Here is a 20,897-nt window from a genome sequence, read left to right as displayed (position 1 = left end):
TACGAAGCCGCTTGTGTCAGTACCATGAACAGGGTTACACGTTTAATTTATTTTTATTCAGCCGAGACGAAGCAAGTTGTCTCAAGCGGTAACACTTCTTGTCTCTCTTCTAGGGATGTCCACATCGGACCTACCTTAATGTTCCGCGGTATTCCTGAGTGCCTTCAGGAAGATGTGGGAACATTACCTTCAATTAGGCTATGGTCGCTTCCTTTCACATCCTTTCTAATTCATTATCGACCGTCTTCGAGTGTCTCGATGATATGTAGTGTGTTGCTGTCAGTGTCTTAAATAAACTTCACTGAAATAAACAACGTTATACGTCATCCTTGTTTTCCTTTGATTTGTTTAATTGTAGATATATTTAATTCCCCCCTCCTTGGTGGGAGTATGCCAAGGACCCTGAGAGCTATACCAGCGGTAGCGTAGCTACTGGCAGGGCCTCCCTTGCTGGACAGGTCAAAGGGTAGGCATCAGACGAAGAGAGACACCAAAAACTGATGTCGGAAGCAGCGTCATCAGCAGCGACTTGAAGCACAGAGCAAATGATGCTCGAGATGGTTCAAGTTCGTATAGCAACAGGCGTGACCAGAGTGGTTTGAACGGCTGTTGTACTGCGATGTGGAAAGCAAATGGAAAAACTACCACATTATCACTTTTCCTGGATAGTCTCTTTCCAAAAACAGAAGATCGCATTAAGTGGAGAAACTGTTTTGGAAGAGACTGTGGACCTGTCGCCTGACAGATTACTGATGATGATGATATTTAATTCAGAGAATTCTGTTATATGTCACTTTGTATGTGTATATAGGCGTTTATCAGTGCCTATGCTTTAACTACGTACAGAACTGTATACTGAAATGGCAGCTTTATGTAGGCTAACTTTGTTGTTGTTGTTATTGGAGAGGGTGGGTTTCCCCATGCACTTAGACCAACTGTTGGTCCATTGTGCGTCCCCCTGTGATATTCTACCAGTCTCTATATCCTACCCGTACTGGTGCGTGCCATCAGTCCCGACTCAGCCAGCGAGTTCGGCCTCTACTGGCTCAGCGGTATCTCGATACTTCCCCCATCTACCAGAGGCGTTAGAGACTACTGTTGGGCAGGAAATGTCTTGAATTTGGTTCAGAGGTCCCCTTGGGACATGAGGTACTTTTACGTGCTGTAAAGCTACGACACGGAACCCACGGCTTAAAGTCCCTCCCGGAGGACTTGTTCCCTGAATTTTTCCGCCCTTAAAAATTCCACGACCTCCACCGGGTTTGAACCCGCGTACCTTGAGTCACGAGGTGGGAACGTTACCCCTAGACTACGGAGGCCGCTATGTAGGCTAACTTTACAACGAACGAAAATGACCTTACAGAAGCATTCATTATTTGTTGGATTAGCGTGTTTGAAATATATGAACAACCAGTACTGACAGAAGAGACTTTGTCTTCTTTTGCGTCTTCCTCCTCCTTCTTTAAGAAATGTTGAGTTCCATTAAGATCGTAATATCTGATCAGTGAATTCGGCATTGTCTTCGAGTACTGTAGTTTCGTATTCAGGACGAGCCGGGTTTGAACGTCCATATGAATCCTGCTGTCTTGACTGATATCTCTTGTAGTAGGGTCTGCCTTAAAATAGCCACGATCACAATCTTCTCCGTTTATCCTAATCCACCCGATGCACCGTAACTTATGTAGTTGAGAGGAATCGTTAAACAACCCTACCAACCAGATGCTGTTAGTTTCTGCGTCTGTTCTTGCGTCTAGCATACATTTCCCAGAATCAAATGACCTACATCACGTCTGCCCTGTAGTGTATGACAGCAGGTGCAGTATGCTGTTTGCATTCTACGCAGATGTTGCTTTCCTGTGATAACCTGATTCTTTCGTATTGTGTTTTCAATCAGTATGTCTTATTGAGGTTACCACCAGCGACGTGTCTTGAATATATCATTTGAGCTCATTTTTATCTCTCTCGTCCTTATTTCTTGACACCTACGCCCCAGTGTCAAATCCATTAATGCAGATTTCCATACTATCATGAAATTTTAATTTATTCATCTTCCTAGATTTTACACATACTCTGAATACTAACACTTTCTCTCAAGTGTTACTACATTGTTTTCAAGACCCGGTAATAACACGACCGTGGCGTGAAGCTGACCACTCACCTCTGGTGCCGAGGTCAAGAGTGCATGGATCTATGTGTCCACTTCTCCATACGTCTTCATGGCATAGTGGTTAACCAGCGGACTGACCGACAATATACTGAACTGATGCTAGAACCCAATGTTTCAACACCATCTCAGAATCTAGTTATAAGCCAGTTCCATCCATCTTCCGCGCCATCGAAATACCGTATTTACGCATGTATAGGCCGCGTGCGTGTATAGGCCGCAGCACAATTTTCAGACAGAAATTATAGAAAAAATAATTTTCTTGGAATATTATTTCAGGAGTATTACACCCTGTATTACTTATTATGAATATATTTTTTTAATGAAGTGTGATTTCGAAAAGTTCGAATATAAGCCGCACCCCAGTTTTCCTCTTGAATTTTTGGCAAAAAATGTGCGGCCTATACATGCGTAAATACGGTATTATTTTCTAGTAATTGTTCTTAATATTATTACTGCAGTTTATTTTCTGTATTCCAAGTAGCGCCCTTCAAAAAGGTTTCTGCCCCAAATTGTATTCGCGTTTCATCCTAGCTTCCTAAATTCACTGTTCTATCTATGTAGTCAGTAACTTGTTCGGTATTTAATATCTTGCATTCCCCTCTAAATCCATCCATATTTGATGTGATTGCCTTTCCTGACCTTTTACTAACCTTGTTCTCCCCGCAAAGATCGCGTTACAGCACCACATAGAACAAGTGATCATTTATATATCGTTATGGTTTTAAAGCTTTTCATTCGAAACGGGCAATAAAACGTTTTTGAACTGAACAGTAACAGATATTTAAGGAAAAGTTCTGGGAGCAACTAATCTACTTTCCTTTGACACAACACGTACCGCATAGAAAGCGACGTGTCCAACGATTATATTGTTAGTTACTATAGGATTCTGACGGTGGTGTATAACACACAGAGATATTGGGTTTTACTCCTTGAAACCAGGACGATGGGCAAAGTCCGAGAGCCCAGTATCCCTCTGAATTATATTGTTGTATGTGTATTCATTACCGCGGTAACTTTTTTTTATCAAGTCGTTGCCTAGCAACACATACAGTCATACAGACTGATGGTGGGGATTTATGAAGTACGCCGTTGAGATGGGCTCAGGTGCCATGATATTCATACCTAGTTTCATAAAAACTGGTTCAGACATTCAAAAGTTGATGGGGGAGATATCATGGTGATGTCATAAGGTACTTTTAATTTTTCAAAATAAGGAAAGTAGCTAAAATGAATATCCGTTCATTAATTTTAATGAGGTATACTCATTTTATTTTTAATCAGCGTTTTACTTAATAACAAGATTTCAAACAATTGGCACCATCTCGCATAATCTGCAAGGAGAGGTCTTTACAGTTTCACAGTTTGTTAAATGAACAGTGATTGAGTTGTTAGTTTCATGGCTGATATGCAACATCTCTGTTTGGCTCGAGAGCTTTGTTGTCTGGCGTGCTGATGGATACGTATCTATATATCCCTTGGCGAAGTCTTGTTTTGTTCTCTTTCTTACGGGGTGAAAACACCTAGAGTTCTTATATAATGCAACACAAATTCTACCACGGAAAATAGGTAGGCCCGTATGAGAAGAATGAACATGCTCCATAGAAGATAGAATAGAAAAATTCAGTTCTCGTGCCTTAGGAAACGTTCCGGGCAGTACTTTTTTTCTGAAGAGTTCTGTATTCTGCGATGTAGCGCCGTGTAGCCAAGTGAAAGTCAGCCGACGTTTCGGAGATACATGTCTCCGTCTTCAGGCTTTCACTTAGATCTGTTTGGTGTAAATGAAATATTCCTCTTTATCACAGCTATTGCACCCTCGTGCATGTGATGAATAGCAGGTTATTGCGAAGCAGTGGGAAGCACGCACGTGTCCGATTCTAACGAAATCACGATCACAGGAATGTCGTCATTATAACTCACGGTACATGAGAGTTACCGTAGTCAAGAACGTTACGGTAACATAACCTAAAAACTAAGTTCTTAAGTTTTATGTATTCACTGTTCAGCCAAAACGTTCATTCTTTTTTAACTTATGTATTTTGTGTCAGTTATAATTTTATCAGCCATAATATGATAATATGCCGGTCACGGTAGCCGAACAGTCTAAGGCATGCACTGTCTTCGCTCGCTCGGAAGCCGGGATCGTGGGTTCGAATCCCACTCAGGGCATGGATGTTTGTGTGCGTTTTTCTGTGTTTGTCTACAGGTAGAGGCCTTGCGACGAGCTGATCACTCGCCCAAGGAGTCCTACCGAATGTGTAAGATCTAGTAAACCGAAGTGAAACGGAGAGTTTCATGGAGGCAGGCCTAGGCCCAAATTGGGGCTGTAGCGCCACAGAAATAAAAAATAAAATATGATAATATTATAATGTGATTGAAAGTTTATTCTTTTTAAAATAATGTTTATATTTCATATCATGGAATAAATGATATGTGCGTTCATATATATAAAAACAAGATAACAATAGAAGCGTATACATATTACAATTTTTTGTTGTGATTAATGTGCTGGGCTACCTAATGTAGCTCAAAACAAATTATTGTATACGTGGTATCTAAATCAAATTATTTTTTTGCGTTGCATTATTATGATTTATAATAAATTTGAATATAATTCTACTCCTCACTATGTAATTAATCTCTGTCTTAAATACATATTCTATACTGCTGATTTCGTGTTTCCTATAAATGTAATAACACACAGAATACATAGAGAGGCCTACAGAACATTGGTGCTTAATGAAAATTTTAGATATTTGTAATTTTTATTGAAAATTTTGTAGTAACATATTTATGGCCTACTGAACGAAATCTAAGTGGAAGCCATGTAAGATGCTGTTAATACTGCTAATTAGCGTTGTCATTAGTAGAAGTATAGCGTATGGCGTATGAACAATATGGGGAAAAAATATTTCAAATAAACGTGTAGATTATCGTAAAATATTTTTATTTTACGCCATACACAGCATTATAATATGATAAACGTTGTTATGTAAAAGGGTAAGCTATCCCTGTACATAATTATTTAAGCACCACGCCATGGAAACGTATTCGGAAGTGGAGGTATAGCTCCACCATTTTTACCTCGACACTAAATGGAGGTGAGTGGTCATCTTCATGTCCTTGTCACTTTTTTTCCTTGGCACAACAGACCTAGTGAGCCTAGGCCTACCTCCATGAACTCCGTTCACTTCGGTTTTTCTAGGTCTTACACATACGATAGGACTCCTTGGGCGAGTGATCAGCTCGTCGCAAGGCCTCTACCTGTAGACAAACACAGAAAAACGCACACAAACATCCATGCCCTGAGTGGGATTCGAACCCACGATCCCGGCTTCCGAGCGAGCGAAGACAGTGCATGCCTTAGACCGCTCGGCTACCGTGACCGGCCCTTGTCACTTTAACCCAAGGAAATCGCCCCCGGCACCCATTGGATGAGAGGCTACGTGGCCCCCGGAGCTGGTCTGGGCGCTGTGGAGAAGATAAAAATCTTTCCACTACCGGAAATAGAGCCCCATCCGAGCAGCCCGTGGCCCGTCGCTATACCGACTGAGCTGTCTCGAGCTCTGTTATGTATATTGTTTGATTCAGTTCTCAGCTTTATGTAAAGGAAGGGCTGTAATGAAACGATAGAAACAAGTTAAGTTCGTTAAGCAATTCTCATGTAGAACAAAGTACCAAATTTAATCAAAATCTTTCAGTTTTGGAAGTAAGCCATTTGGACTGGTGGACACATAGACCTCTTCGGTATATGTTTACTTCATGCTCTTGGGTTAAAGAACGCTTCAAATTGTTGGTATGATGTATTGCAGATGTTTCGTATGAAGTTATACAAATAACCGAACAAGCTTTTCTGTAGCGAACCGTGACAATTGGTATTTTCTGAACCCACCTTTTGCTTAGATATTGTACATTTCATAAATGAACGTTATGCTTTTTGTATTTTCTTTTTTGATGAAAGTAAATTATAAATGAGAAAGTAGTGACAGAGAAAACGAAGGAGAAAACTGAAGTCGGGGTTAGAACTACAGTATCATCTTTATTGTATGTAATTTTAATGAGTTTATCTTTCGAAGCGAACAGAGAGACGTTATTCAAGATATTTCTTATCGCTTTGTGAATTTATGAGATGTTGCTCATTAGTAGAGCCAGGCCTTTGACGTCAGGCCGTAGTATATGTTGCACCACTCTTTGTTAAAGTGGCAGTTTGCGGATCCCTGATTACACACAGTTTGATTCACAGCCACTCTCAGAACTAGGCCTGAGACTTTCCACCCTTCAGACCCGGTTTCATATATGGCTAGTCTGATAGGCTGTCAGACCGTCTAACTAACTGGTAAGAAAACTCGAATAATTATCTTCAGGATACCCTGAAGATGTAAGCGGTAGGTTCCTCCGAAACACTTGAAACGATGTATCAGCCTACACTGCGTCACATCCAAGAAGAAAGTGATCTTCATAGTCACCGCCATGAGAACCTCTTATCTCGCAGCCTTGATCTGTGCGTTTCCTTTATTGTAAAAGACCAAGCTTCACACCCATACAAAACAGCAGATAATATTATGAGCTTTTAGGTTCTTACCAAGGTGAATATTAAGAATACAAGCTTTTGGGATGTTACTCCATGTGCTACACTGTAGATGGAAATAGCGGGCTTCTACCAGACTACGCGGCGTCACATCCCAGAAGAACTAAATTTTACGTACAACTGTGGTTTTGTAAACTTTAACCTTTACTTTTTTTTTCCATAAGAAAACAGACGAATGCGAATTAGAATTCGAAACCGTCACAGTCTGACAGACCACCATTGTGGCCCGAAACGTACCGTGCTTCAGTCGTTACAATTATGCAGCTTCACGTACGAGTATTCGTATATCCCTCCTCGCCCGCTTCGTAACTACTGCCACAATTCCTAATTGACGCTGCTCTGTGTAAGAGAAGGAAACAAAAAACTAGAACGTTCCCTTCTCGACTTTCTGCCTCCAGCGATCTGTGCTAAATAGGTGGGCTGACCTCCAGTGACCTCCACTGACCCGACGAATCCTGTGGGATCTGTCCCAGACGGCATAGAGTTGTACACCTCGCCTATCTAATCCGACACTTTCTCATTAACTCAAGACTATATTGCGCTGCCACAAAACGGACCTGTTGGGAGATTTACGTCAGTGCGGCCCGTGGTGCTTCTGTAACTTGAGTCGTTGCACAGAAATTTGACCGTCCGCTTCGTTTTCTGGATTCCATTTATTGTAGAAAGCCAATTAAATGATTCGGTAAGAAAATAAAAGCGTGTTGTACGCTCAGATCTACGTCTGTTGCCAGCCAGCCATCCTTCGGCCGTGTGAAGTGCACGGAGATACCAAGTTATTATATGATATCAACAGTTTGTGAAATATCAGATCCTTACACAATAATCTTAATCGAACTAGGTATGACGTCAGATGTCACTAATTAAGTAGGTTTGTTACGTGTATACAGATTGCGGCACGTGTCAATAGTCGTGAATACAGTCTAAAATATGTAGATTATCTATCTGTCTGCAAGCCATTCCACGAAAGTCTTTCACAATATTCTGAAGTGTACGGACGTGACCCTTGCACGCTCCGAGACCCAGTTTGCAGATCAAGTAATATATTGTAATTGTAAGCATTAACGTAAATAAATTAACAGTGTGGTTTGGAGAACAATAAGTGAATAAACATCAAGTTGGATCAACTCCCAGAATACCGTTAATTCTGCATCGCTACCCCGAGTCTCATGCTAACCGACCCAGCTAGTTTCCCGTACCTTTACCGACCTTCCTTTTTTTTATTGCTAGTGAGGTGGGACTAAGTCCCTTGTACTGCGGCCACTTCTGGCTTATTGTACCAGCCCCAGATGATAGGTGAGGGTGATTCTGGAGCAATTGGTGGAATGAAGATTGGCAAGGGAAACCGAAGTACTTGGAGAAAACCCGCCCCAGAGCCACTTTGTCCACCACAAATCCCACTTGATCAGACCCGGGATCGAACCCGGGCCGCCGCGGTGGGAAGCCAGCGACTAACCGCTTGAGCTATGGCGCGGCCATCTATCTATCTGTCTGTCTACAACCCTTTGTTGGACCTTGCCCTCTTGTTTAGTTCTTTTACCTTTTACACAGGAGGTAGGACTCCTCGGGCGGGGGATCAGCCTGTCGCAAGGTCACTACCTGCACGCAGGGTAGCACAAACACAGAATAAACGCAAACATCCATGCCATGAACGGGATTCGAACCCACGATCCCAATGTTTGTGCGGGCGAAGACAGTCCATGCCATAAACCGCGCGGCCACTCTGATCGGCACAAGTGTCAGGCATACGAAACAACAATTTTATTGGTTGCTTTGTATCGCTGTTTGAACGCTGTGCCTTACTCTAGCTGAAATAATTGTTTTAAAATAAAGTGCGGCTTGAAGTATGAGGCCCTGTGATAACTTCCAGTAGCTGGGGAACTTGTTACTGCAGACATTTTTATAGGGACTACTGTTATCTGGATTTATTTGCTATTAATCATACCGCATAATGTTATTATTTGCTTTTAATGGCTGTTGAATGCGATCTGTTACTCTGAATATTTTTTTAAACTAAAGTGCTGAGAACATTTTGTTCTAGATAATATCCAACCAATGGAGAACTTTGTTATTGCAGACCCTTCTTATACTCGTACGTTAATAAGGACTTATTTATTGTTAGTCAGGTGGAATAATAGACCTTCAAGCAGATGAACTGTTGGTAGATTAGCAAAGCGTCGATTTAGTGCTACTCAGGAAATTCCGATCTCTTATTATGAAATCCGAAGGTTCAGTACGTCGCTTTAATCCACTTGCACGAGTAAAATTATTTGGATAGGCTTATTTCACTTAAATTAATACGACACTCATATACGACGACTTGACTTATGTTCCTCAATTGACGTTTTAACCAAATTTAACAGATCATGAAAATTAATACACATTGGACTCAACCAGAGTCAGTTCAATCCATTTCACTCGTTCACACCTGAATTCTCAAAATTGTTTTTTTATATATATATTTTCTGTACAATTTGACATTTACAGGCAATAACCCATATTGTACTGCTGTAATTTGTACACATGTAGCATGAAAATTAATTATCTTGGTTGTCTTTAATTTCTAGGGCTAGTGCGGGGTTCGATTCATGACAGGAACGAGATTTTTCTCTTCACAGCGTCTACACCAACTCCGGTTCCCACCCAACCTCCTATTCTATGGGTGTCGGTGGCTCTGTCCCCTGAAGTGAAGTGAAGTGAAGTGAAGTGAAGTGAAGTGATATGTGCACGAAACTGACTATTCACTTCCATCTAGTGCCGAGGTTAAGAATGGGGGAGCTATACTTCCACTCCCCCCACATATATTCGTGGTATTGCGTATAATTAATTAAGCACAATGAAAACTACCGTTGTTATAGTGCAGATTCACATCTCATATTCGAAGGTACTGGCCCGTAGCCCCAGGGTGTCCCAGATAATTCTACTCATTTTATTTAGCTTTGTACCGAAGCACCAAATTTTAAGCTTAATTTTTAAGTCATTATGAATGATTGATAATGTAAATTGTGCATTTGGCTCACTGTAATACTAATGTATATAGGATTATAACCACTGCCTTTATATACCTATAATTTTATTTTTTTTATTGCTAGTGGGGTGGGACTAAGCCCCTTGTACTGCGGCCACTTCTGGCCTATTGTACCAGCCCCACATAATGTGTGAGGGTGATTGTGGAGCAGTTGCTGGAATGAAGATTGACAGGGGAAACCGAAGTACTGGGAGAAAACCTTACCCCAGCGCCACTTTGTCCACCACAAATCCCAATTGACAAGACCCGGGATCGAACCCGGGCCGCCGTGGTGCGAAGCCAGCGACTAACCGCTTGAGCTATGGCGCGGCCTATATATACCTATACACAGGGTTGTGAGTTGTTTGTTCCTTTTGGGAGTACGGTTGGCGATTTCGCATAAATGTTGCACACGCTCTTGTGCTGACTGGTACAATGAAAGCACAGTGTAGCAAAAGACGCTGCGTATGACCAGAGCCGTGAATAAAATGCATATTTACTTGGCCGCGTTACTCATTAAATCCAGTTATACAGTTGCAGAACTAAGAGAATTCCAAATGTTCTATCCAGATTTGAAATTTTTGGTTAGGTCTGTAATTCTAAATGGTTTATTACATGATATAAGGATGTCCGTGGTAGAACCTTACATCTTTATAGGCTTGGGTTTTAAGCTGTGTTAATTAAACAACAGTAGAATAAAATAGACGGCGCAAGTCCAATTTGTATGATGTTAGGGCAGTGTAGTAAGGAAGCTGTGTACCAGTATAGTTAGCTCTTACGACACATTAAAGTTAGTTGAATGCCACTTGTGGAACCGAAGTTTTGTGATGCCGTAAACGAATGTAGTATTAATCGGAGTAAACTGAAACCAACCAGTAATTAGGTAAATAATTTTACTGGTAATGTAATTGGATCAGAGGACCGTAATGTCTAACATTTACAGAGTTCTGCACAGTTTCCGCTAACAACTGCTTAACGTTATTAGTGATCAGATGTGGCAACAGACAAAACACTTTTGACCTCAATAAAACATGATAGTTTTTCACAGATCTTTCACCATGCAGAATTTGGAGTCTGCGCAGAATGGTGTTGTTCCCACTTCATAGGCTGACACTACTGCCATGTTAGTATTGCTGAAGAGAAAAAGTTGCAAATACTAGGTCGGACGTCAGTAGCACAATATTCATATCAAATTCCAGGGAAATGCATTAATTATTGTCATCTGTGTTACTAATAAACGTAATTGAATTAAGGGGGAAAGGAAATATGCAACGTTTTTGACATTGTACTTGGAAAATGTGGCATAATTGGTATGTCGCTTCTGGAAGCCCCTTTAATTAAAAATAATTTGATCGTTATTTATATTTATTAACTATTATAACTCATTTCTCAACGTTTTATAACCACTGACGGGAGGGAAAAGTAATTCGCACATAAAACACTTTAAAACGAATTACTTTACATGTTTATAATAGTATTTTTTTTTCTCAGGATTTCTGAACAGACTTTGCGAACATTTTTTAACACTCTGAATATTTAAACGGCACTGGTCTCTGGCAAAGAAGGATATTTTGTGTTTGCCTTTGGTTTCAGTCGTCACAGGCGACATATCTATCGTTGTTGGAGCTTCTCCTCAGTTTCGTATCGAGTGCCTTTTTTTTTTATCTCAGTCCCCTGTATTCTCTGGATACTGAACTCTTTATATTTACTGGACACTTCGTGCATCAGAGGAAATACTTCAGGACGCCAGGGTTTTCATAAGTTTTCAGATTTAGGGCAATCGAAAGGAAGATGTATGAAGGAACTTCGTACCATTATAACGTTGCGCTAAATAAAACGGACACTAAACAAAGAATAGTAACAGAAGAAGAGTGTAACAGTTAAACCGTTTTCTGGATCGTTACACTTCAAAGTGTCTTACCGTCCACATCCTTTCTGGTTCATTATTCAGTAATCATCCTACCATTGATGCTAAATAATCTATGTTTTGAAAGCGTCGTTGAGTAAATTGAAAATAAATAAATAAATAGTACTTGGTACAGTGCCCTCTAAAGTAGCACTCAAGGATTCTGAACTTCAGAAAGAGATTAACACAGACCGCCGTGATGACATAATAACCACGTAAAGTTGTAGTACTCTCACATGATCGTCTGAAGGACACAAGGAGGATGAATACCAAACTCTAAGGGGGGGGGGGGAGGTTAAACAAAAGAATCCTGATGATGCGATCTCTCAGCACTCACGATGCCAGTTACAGGTTCACACGGCTTCCAGAGAAGAGTTACGTTCTTGTAAAGAATAACGTAGACATTGAAATGGGAATTAGGCATCATATATTTCGAGAACTTCTAATTTAATTGAGGATGACGTAATGTGTCTCACCTTCATGATAGAAATGCAAATCAGCTTAATCATCGTGTCGGATATTTAGGATTCTTTTAAGAACCTGTTAGAACTTACAGCGCAGAAAAAATTAAAATTCTCTTAGTGTGGGTTGGAGTCCAGCTGTGTCCACTAGGANGCCAGCGACTAACCGCTTGAGCTATGGCGCGGCCATTACAGCGCAGAAACTCGGGTGACGAATTTCAGCGTAACGAGTAAGATGCTTAGATGGGCCGCGCCATAGCTCAAGCGGTTAGTCGCTGGCTTCCCACCGTGGCAGCCCGGGTTCGATCCGGGGTCTAGTCAAGTAAGATTTGTGGTAGACAAAGTGGCTCTGGTGCAGGTTTTCTCCGAGTACTTCGGTTTCCCCTGCCAATCTTCATTCCACCAATTGCTCCACAACCACCCTCACCTATCATCTGGGGCTGGTACAGTAGGCCAGAAGTAGCCACAGTGCAAGAGACTTAGTCCCACCCCACTAGCAATGAAAAAAGATACGTAGATGATCTTTGCAACGTAACAGATTAAGAATTCTTTATCCCTAAATACTTCATGATCCAACTCAGGGCATGGATGTAGTTTGTGTGTGTGCGTTTTTCTGTGTTTGTGTACAGGTAGAGGCCTTGCGACGAGCTGATCACCCGCCCAAGGAGTCCTACCGAATGTCTAAGATCTAGTAAACCGAAGTGAAACGGAGAGTTTCATGGAGGTAGGCCTAGTTCCAAACGAGGGCTGTAGCGCCAATAAAAAAAAAAAAACTTCATGAACACAAATCCCCTTTATTAATTTAAGTTGTTAATCTTCCAAGCAGTGTTCTTTAAGCCGCTTCACTCCGTAACACCGTAACACCGTGTGTTCTCATTAGTCTGACGTCGCTCTGTATCCCCAGAGACTACTTTCCATCTTGCTAGTACGTGTCAGATCGATTGCAGGTATCTAAGGGATCTGAGGGTTAGTAGTTGCTGGAACTCTGCATGGCTAATCTAGGTCTGGTTCATATTATTGGGCTGAAATTTTGAAACCTAATACGAGTCTCTTCCTGAAATATGATTCGCCTTTTTACATAACGGTGAGAGAAAGTTGTTATGGCCTATCCGAAGTGTAGAAAAGACTATTGATCTTCAGGCCGATCAAAGTGGCCGCGCGGTCTGAGGCATGAACCGTCTTCCCTCGCTCGAACACTGGGATCGTGGGTTCGAATCCCACTTGAGACATGGTGTCTGTGTGCGTTTATTCTGTGTCTAGGTAGTGGCGAGCTGATCCCCCGTCCAAGGTGTCCTACCGAGTGTGTATAGGATTAAGAAATTGAAAAAGCGGCCAAGGTCCAGAGGAGTATAGAGCCATAGAGAAAAAAATGGTCTTAAGGCGTTAGCGTTGCGAGGTGTAGCAGGATAATGTTGGGCGCCGAAATTCATTGCAGACCACAAGTTAAGCACCTTGTCAGTACATCTGTAACTTCATTGTGTCTTGCAGGAAGCATGGCCAAGTTTGTTTGAAGTTCGTAATGGCCTGTAATTACACTCACGGTGAGTGTAGCAAGAACTAATATTTACTTCCTATGTGTAATCACCTCCTCGTTGGTGAAGCATGGCGTCGCAAAATTAGGATATTACGGAGCGAGGCCAGACTTGAAATTTATAACGTTGTTATATATTGTGAGGTGGAAAAGAAATATGGTCTTAAAATTAACCTAAAAATAACAAAAATTTAAATAAGATCTAAAAGTTTGTGACGATGGAATATTATTTCAAATATTATGTTTTTGGACATTATCCATCGTCTTGTCGTTGTCTAAAAACCGTCCTGTTTCTTTTTAAAACACAACGCTTCGGAGACTGGATTCTGTCTCCGGAGACAGGAACTAGCTCTATCGATTAGGCACAACTGAGTAGGTTTTACCTGAAGAAGGAGACAGAATCCAGTCTCCGAAACATTGTGTTTTGAAAAATAAACTGGACGGTTTTTAGATAAAGACAAGACGATGGATAAGGTCCAAAAACGTAATATTTATAAACAAATTTAAAATATATAATTCATAGTTTCGAAATAAAGCATTCCGTGTTACTGCTGTCAAACGATACGGACTGTACCTGTTGTCTTCTTTGTGCCCTTCGAAACGTCTGACAAGCCGCCATATTCTAGGCCGGCTCAACTCTTTGCCAGGTTGTAAGTTCGTGAATGCTTTCTCCGATGTCGAATGTGGAAGGAAATTATTCTTAGCAGTTCTGTGCCGTTAGTTTCCTCTAGCACAACCAGCTCACGTGGCCATGTGGCATAGCCAAGGCGCTAGTTCCTCACCGTCATGTTTGTATGGTTTCAGTCCGCCCTCAACACTCTGTCATAATGGGAATCAGCTATGTCGGCATGCTCTACTACTGGAGCATGTATCTCAATATCCCTACCCTTGCATGTACTGAGAACTTCTGCTATAATAATATTGATTTACACCGATAATTCAGTTACATCTATTGCAAAATCTCCGCCCGATAATTCCAGGTTGTGCTGTGTAAGATTTTAAGTTCTCATAAATAAAAACAATACATACTCCGTGGTTTTAGTCCGCAAGCGAACTATACCCACCGAGCGTCCGCCGCTTGTCGGCGAAGTTAGTGCCAACTTTAGCGGATAGAGGGTGTCGCGTGGTCAGCGCAACGGATCCCCACGGCCGTTAATTTCGGTTTTCTAGATCTCAGCCGCTATGTCCCTGAAATAGCTCCTCAATTATCATCACGAGGCTAGTGGACCCCGTTCGAGACCCACTACTACACAGAAAAAATCTAGTAGCGCCGGGAATCGAACCCGGACCTCTGGATCTATAACCAGGGACTCTGACTACTAAACCACAAAGGCGGTGTTAAAATGAAGTTCTCATGGCGGTGAATATTTAGAGTACGGTCTTCTGGGACGTGACGCCGTTTAATTTCGTAGACAGGTATCAACATTTCGAATGAAACTGCTACCTCCATTTTCAAGTCTACCCTGAAGAAGGAGACAACTAGTTCCTCGGAATTTTGATATAGGCAGATAGCACACTGTCCAACCAACAGAACCTTTGGAATTGGAACGAATTTCTATAAAAAGAAAGCATATTTTTATGTGGAAGTGCCACATGTTTGTTGTAAACAATGTAGTTTGCAACGTATAATAGGCTACATCGCAGTACAAATTTTTGGGAAAGTATTTTCCGAACGTATGAAATTTAGTCTGTATTGTTCTGTTGTCCATCTTGAAACAACGTAAAAAAATATACCAGTCTTCCGTTTACTTTAATTTGTTGTCAGGTATTCCGCTCTGGTGATTTGTGACACTGTGTTGGAAAATTGTTTCAGAGTAAACATTAGTTAGGGAGACATGAAGACGTCATCGATATTCGGGTAACTTGTGCAAAGGACTACATTTAATATGCTTTGCAGGTTACTTCTGAAAATGTTGAAATCAATGTCAGCATGTGATCTTAACGTAGTGATTCGTGCTTGGAAACTGCGCTAAATATAGAGAGAATTACTTCGTATTCTTTAGCGGCTCTTGAAGCTAAAGCAGACTTCTCTTGCTTCATAAATTATAGTTGAGGTAATTAAACCAGGAAATTATATAGACTGCGAGGGATGGCGTGGGGAATGGAAGTTCTTACGCAGTCAGAAACTAGGTTCAGATCTAACTTGTGACAGTGGTGTATTAATACAGCTATTGTGTTTGTGGACATTGTCCATCGTCCTGTTTTTTTATTTAAAACAGAACGTTTCGGAGACTGGATTCTCTCTCCGTCATTAAATAAAGCCTACTCAGTTGGGCCCAATCGATAGCGCTAGTCCTATCTCCGGACAGCAGTATCAAGTCCAAGTCACATTGCGACTGACGGTCAGTCAGTCAGTAATTCTTGGTGTCGAGTCCCATCTGGGGCTTATGACCATATATTTATATCTCTTTGACAGTTACTGTCTTGTTTTTGTGGGGCGCCCTCTCTAACGAGAGGACGGGGCTGTCTTTTCTATGTGCTGCCGGCCCTTGCCAGAGCAGTCTTTCTTGGGTCCGAATCCATTGGGACTCGCGACCATATTTTACTGTCTCAGCTCTGAGACTTCCCTTTTCGTCGCCTCCTACGACTCGCAGGGTCACGATGGAGGTATTCGACCCCGCCTTCACACGAACTCTGTTTTTGCAGGAGCATGATCTGAGTTCCAAAGGCATTCTGGGCGAGACTGTAGAAGGAAACTTCCCGCCACTTTCTGAAAATAATAATCCTACGCCCCACGAAAAGTGTATCCGTATTGGCGACCTTCTTCAGTACCCGTGGAGACTATAACATGAGATATTGCCACGCTGCAATCTATAGGTGAATCATTCAATAGAAGAAAGAAGTCAGAAATCGTGTTTCGCAAACACATTTCTTTCTATCTTTTCACTTTTATTTCTTACGTCTCCCATGTCTCTTTATTAGTTTACTTTCTCCTTTTCTTTGTTTCTTTCTTTCCTTTATATATGTATATATATATATATCTGCTCCAAATGTTATTTATTGTAGCCGTTTCCAATTTAACAACGTGTGTGTGTGTGTGTGCAATATTACCTTACAGTCAGAATGGAACTAATTTTCGAAACACTGCGGATATAAGGATTTAGTAAAATTATATTCCATTTTTAAGATCATCAGCACAACTCCACGGTTTCTAAGGTTTTTATTTAAAAATCCACTACATATTTCGACTAATTTTTAGGCAATCTTGAGGTGGTATATTGTCGGAAATGTTAATTATTGAATTGTTTTGCTCACTTTTCTGTTTTCTAACGTATCCGACGTTGTGCCACCTGACTGACCTAAAATGGAACGAAGCACATAGTGATTTTTAAATCAAACCTTTATAGACATCGCAGAGCTGTATCGATGGTCATGGAAAAGTAAAATTCAGTTTTACCTGTAGCTTATTATAAAACAGCAGGGATAAAAAGTTGAAGGACGTGGGCATGTTTGACTGCGTTGAGATGGATCAGATCGTGTGGGTGTCACGAAGGAAGTAAAGAAAGGAGCTAATTAGATAAATATTATGTTAAAAAGAATGTAATGTGACATGTAGGCCCATTGCCAAGTAACAGCTATGCAAATAGGCGACAGTATAGCAGCCGTTGTTAGGGAACAACTCTGTGGACATGTTTCCTCGTCGACGAGAGAATACGCAATAATTGAAGAGACGTTTTCTGTACGGTCCGTGCCGGGGCTATAGAAGTAGGACTAATTTGACTTGTTTGAGTCATTTGAGAGCTGCAGTTGTGAGAATTGAGAAGATAGTAGTTGAGGCCTAGGACATTCCGGGAACCCAGAGGAAGGGGAACGTCCGCCGTTGAATCCTCTACTAAACAACGGCTAGTGAAGACTAAGAAGTCTTTATGTATGCTGTACTTACAATGATCTTCGGAGTGTGTAACTCAGTGAGACTGCCGTAGTTGTCTATAGGTACAGTTGTTTAAGAGTTCAGTAACTAATCCAAACTCCGTCAATCGTCACTTATAACGTGACAGTAATATTAGTGGGATTTGTATAATCTGTTCTTGTGTCGTGATGTAGTTGTGACATACCAGCGTAGGCTCGAACATCATAGCTGGTCCCGATGGGGGCGCCGCTGTACTCTTTGGCGGGAACCAGCTGGACACTTGGTGGTGCCAGTGGTGTCACTTCCATCGTGAACGGATGAGCATTGGATCCCAGTCTTTTGATTAACGCATCCTGTGAAAAGATGACCAAATACTATATGTACTTGTAGGATTTGAGTTCTCACAGTGGTGGTTATGAAGATTTCTATCTTCTGGGATATAACGCCGTGTAGTCCGTCTGATTGTTATCTGCTTTCACGCTGGTTTCTTTCTTAGCTTGTTCTTTGACCCTGAAGATGGAGGTGACATGTTCCACCAAAACGTCTGTTGACTTTCAGCCCACTACACGGCGTTCTATCCCAGAAGATGGAGCTTATCTGTGCACATATGAACGGTTATAAGGCGCAAGATCTGTCTTGAAAAGCTTATAGTTACCCGGTTGTTCAAAAAATTCCTTACTTTTATGGTAGTGGAAGATTCACTGCAGATTTTAAAGAGCTTATCCTTGGACCCCGATGTTAAAACATGATTAGGATAGAAGAAGACCCTCGCGTATAGGCTTCCTTGTTGTATGGAACACTGGGGGCCCTACTTGCGTTAAGGTTTTAGAATGTTGCGGTGGGAAATGATGATACGTGGGTTTATTGTTATGATGTCGCGTATTTTGTTTTCTGTAACATCATAGAGCTGTGGTTGTGTTGGTAATCCGGATGGCTGGATGGATATGGGTGCTCTGATGGGCGGATGTGATGGTTTAGTGGGTGTTTGTGATGTCGGATGGGCGAAAGGACGGATACATTGTTTGTTTTAGCTACTATTGTTATTATTCGATGTAGCTATGATAGTAATTAAGTGATGGGAGCGCGTCTCCCGAAATGCCATTGTTTCAACAGACTGAATCAGTGGGAACATCAACGGATGTCTGTATCAAGATATGAGGATTAAATGGACGAATAACGGTCTGTGGACGTAGAAGAGAGTCACGTAGAATAACCGGGTTTATTTGGTCATTGCCTTTATTTACAGAATTAACTTAATCGGATATCCTTATGTGTCATAAGCTGTGATTCATTAAATGTCACATGCATAGCGTTAATGAGTTATTAACTGCCAGCTGACATATGAAACGAATGCAGGCTTACATTGTTCTTAGATTGCTAATGGTTCTTTGTTTAAGGTGAAAACGAGCCTTTATTTATTTATTTTTAGCTCACTTTCCTTATTTTGAAAAAATAAAATGAAGCTTATGAAACCATCTGACCCCCTCTGTGGTCTAGTGGTCAGAGTTCATACCTACATATCCAGAGGTTCCGGGTTCGATTTCAAGCGCTACCAGATTTTGTGAGAAGTAGTGGGTCTGGAACGCGGTCCGCTCAGCCTCGCGAGGATAATTGAGGAGATATTTCAAGGAAATAGCGTCTCCGGTCTAGAAAATTGAGATTAACGGCCGTGGGGATTCGTTACGTTGACCACGCGACACTCTATGTCCACTAAAGTTGGCACTAACTTCGCCGAAAAGCGGCGGTCGCTCGGTCGGTATAGTTCGCTTGTGGACTACAGGCCACGGAGAGTTTATGAAATCATCTTACTCTCTGCCTGTATGTCCGTCTGCCTGTCCACTGTCCACGTCGCTGTCGGTAACTCGGATTATATATCATCGAACTGTTGGAGAGATTTGGAAGGAAGCAGTCATAGCCTAATTTGAGGCAGTAACTCGGCATTTCTTGGAGGGACTGAGAAGAACCGCGAGAAACCTCAGGATAGTCGATATTTCATTTGAGATTCAAACCGTGCACCTACTGAATGCAAGTCGGGAGCGTTAGCTCTTGAGTCATTGTGGTCGGTGGTAACCCTATTTCTTTTTTATTGCTAGTGGGGTGGGACCAAGTCCCTTGTACTGCGGCCACTTCTGGCGTATTTTACCAGCCCCAGATGGTAGGTGAGGGTGATTGTGGAGCAATTGGTGGAATGAAGTTTGGCAGGGGAAACCGAAGTACTCGGAGAAAACCTGCCCCAGCGCCACTTTGTCCACCACAAATCCCACTTGACCAGACCCGAGATCGAACCCGGGTCGCCGCGGTGGGAAGCCAGCGACTAACTGCTTGAGCTATGGCGCGGTCTGGTGGTGACCCTAACACTTAATCTTCTGGTATAAACCTTGTGATTTCAAATAAGCGATTGAACTTGAAAGTACGGACGATTTATTGTTTATTGGAGTGGAACCGTACTGGATTTTAGTGCCCCATTTGGGAAAGCCCTGGAAGGAAGGCAAGGATGTAACCAGTCAGCCAGTCACAAGGCCTTCGGCCCGTCTTTCCGTTCGTCTACCCAATCAGACATACACGTCGGCATGACTACTGCTCAGTCGTAATGACGTACAGCAGGCGCTCCGTGCGATCTGATATGGCTGCGTGCCTTTTAGGCTAGAACACACACAGCAACATCGGTCGTACGGAAAAATATCCTACGATTGTTTTTGCCGTACGACCTCCTTTTTACACTAGAGCGACCAAATACATTTCTTTGCTCTCCGACTGTCGTACGGTAGATGTCGCATATCGTCACGTATGAAAGCTTACTATTTGATGCGACGTGAACCGTACGACGTCGTACGACCGATGTCGCTGTGTGTGTTCCTAGCCTTAGGGTTAAGCTCTGTGTTCGGCTCTCACGTTTGTTTTCCGTGGTAAAGGTAAGGCTATCCCTGTAACATGCCGCGAAGGCCCGTTGGGCTTCCGAGACATCGAAGTTCTCACATTTTCTCTATGCAGTCGTCTCACAAATTGCGGTGAGGCCGGCTTTACGCGCCGGTCGCCCTTTACCCCCAGGAAGATTCCTGGTACTCATTTCTGTTAGCGGCTGAGTCCCCCCAGAGCCATAGTGCGACTGGAGAGTTTAGGTAAGTTGAAAAAATCCACCTCATCGGGACTCGAACCCGCGATCTTCCGGCTTGTAGCATAGTGCCTCAACCTACTACGCTACCTCGTGACCCGTAATAGTAAAATTAAACTGACCGTTGTAACCGTAACACTTTTTCAGTGTTTAAAAATTAATTTGTATTAAAGAAGAAGACGGTGTTGAACACAGATATGTTATGCATAAAGGTAGTGTCCCTGTGTCTTAATTAAGCACTGCGTCATGAAGGCGTGTGGGGGAATGGATGTATACATCTA

The 20,897-nt window shown here is 42.0% G+C and overlaps 2 protein-coding genes across 3 annotated transcripts in view; one reads left to right on the top strand and one right to left on the bottom strand.

Annotated features, from left to right (window-relative positions):
• Nucleotides 1–20,897, top strand: part of LOC111864719 (14 kDa phosphohistidine phosphatase) — a 305,545-nt gene that overhangs the window by 25,099 nt on the left and 259,549 nt on the right. The gene's annotated exons all lie outside the window — the stretch shown is intronic.
• LOC111864717 (phosrestin-2) overlaps nucleotides 1–20,897 on the bottom strand; it is a 208,507-nt gene that overhangs the window by 16,142 nt on the left and 171,468 nt on the right. For both annotated transcript variants that reach the window (XM_023852195.2, XM_033751549.1), the window contains exon 6: nucleotides 17,710–17,857. In XM_023852195.2, the coding sequence (XP_023707963.1) occupies nucleotides 17,710–17,857 (148 nt within the window). The remainder of the gene's footprint in view (nucleotides 1–17,709; nucleotides 17,858–20,897) is intronic.

This window comes from Cryptotermes secundus, unplaced genomic scaffold (genome assembly GCF_002891405.2).
Source record: "Cryptotermes secundus unplaced genomic scaffold, Csec_1.0 scaffold654, whole genome shotgun sequence".
Lineage (NCBI taxonomy): Eukaryota > Metazoa > Arthropoda > Insecta > Blattodea > Kalotermitidae > Cryptotermes > Cryptotermes secundus.
This window is presented reverse-complemented; position numbering and strand designations above follow the sequence as displayed.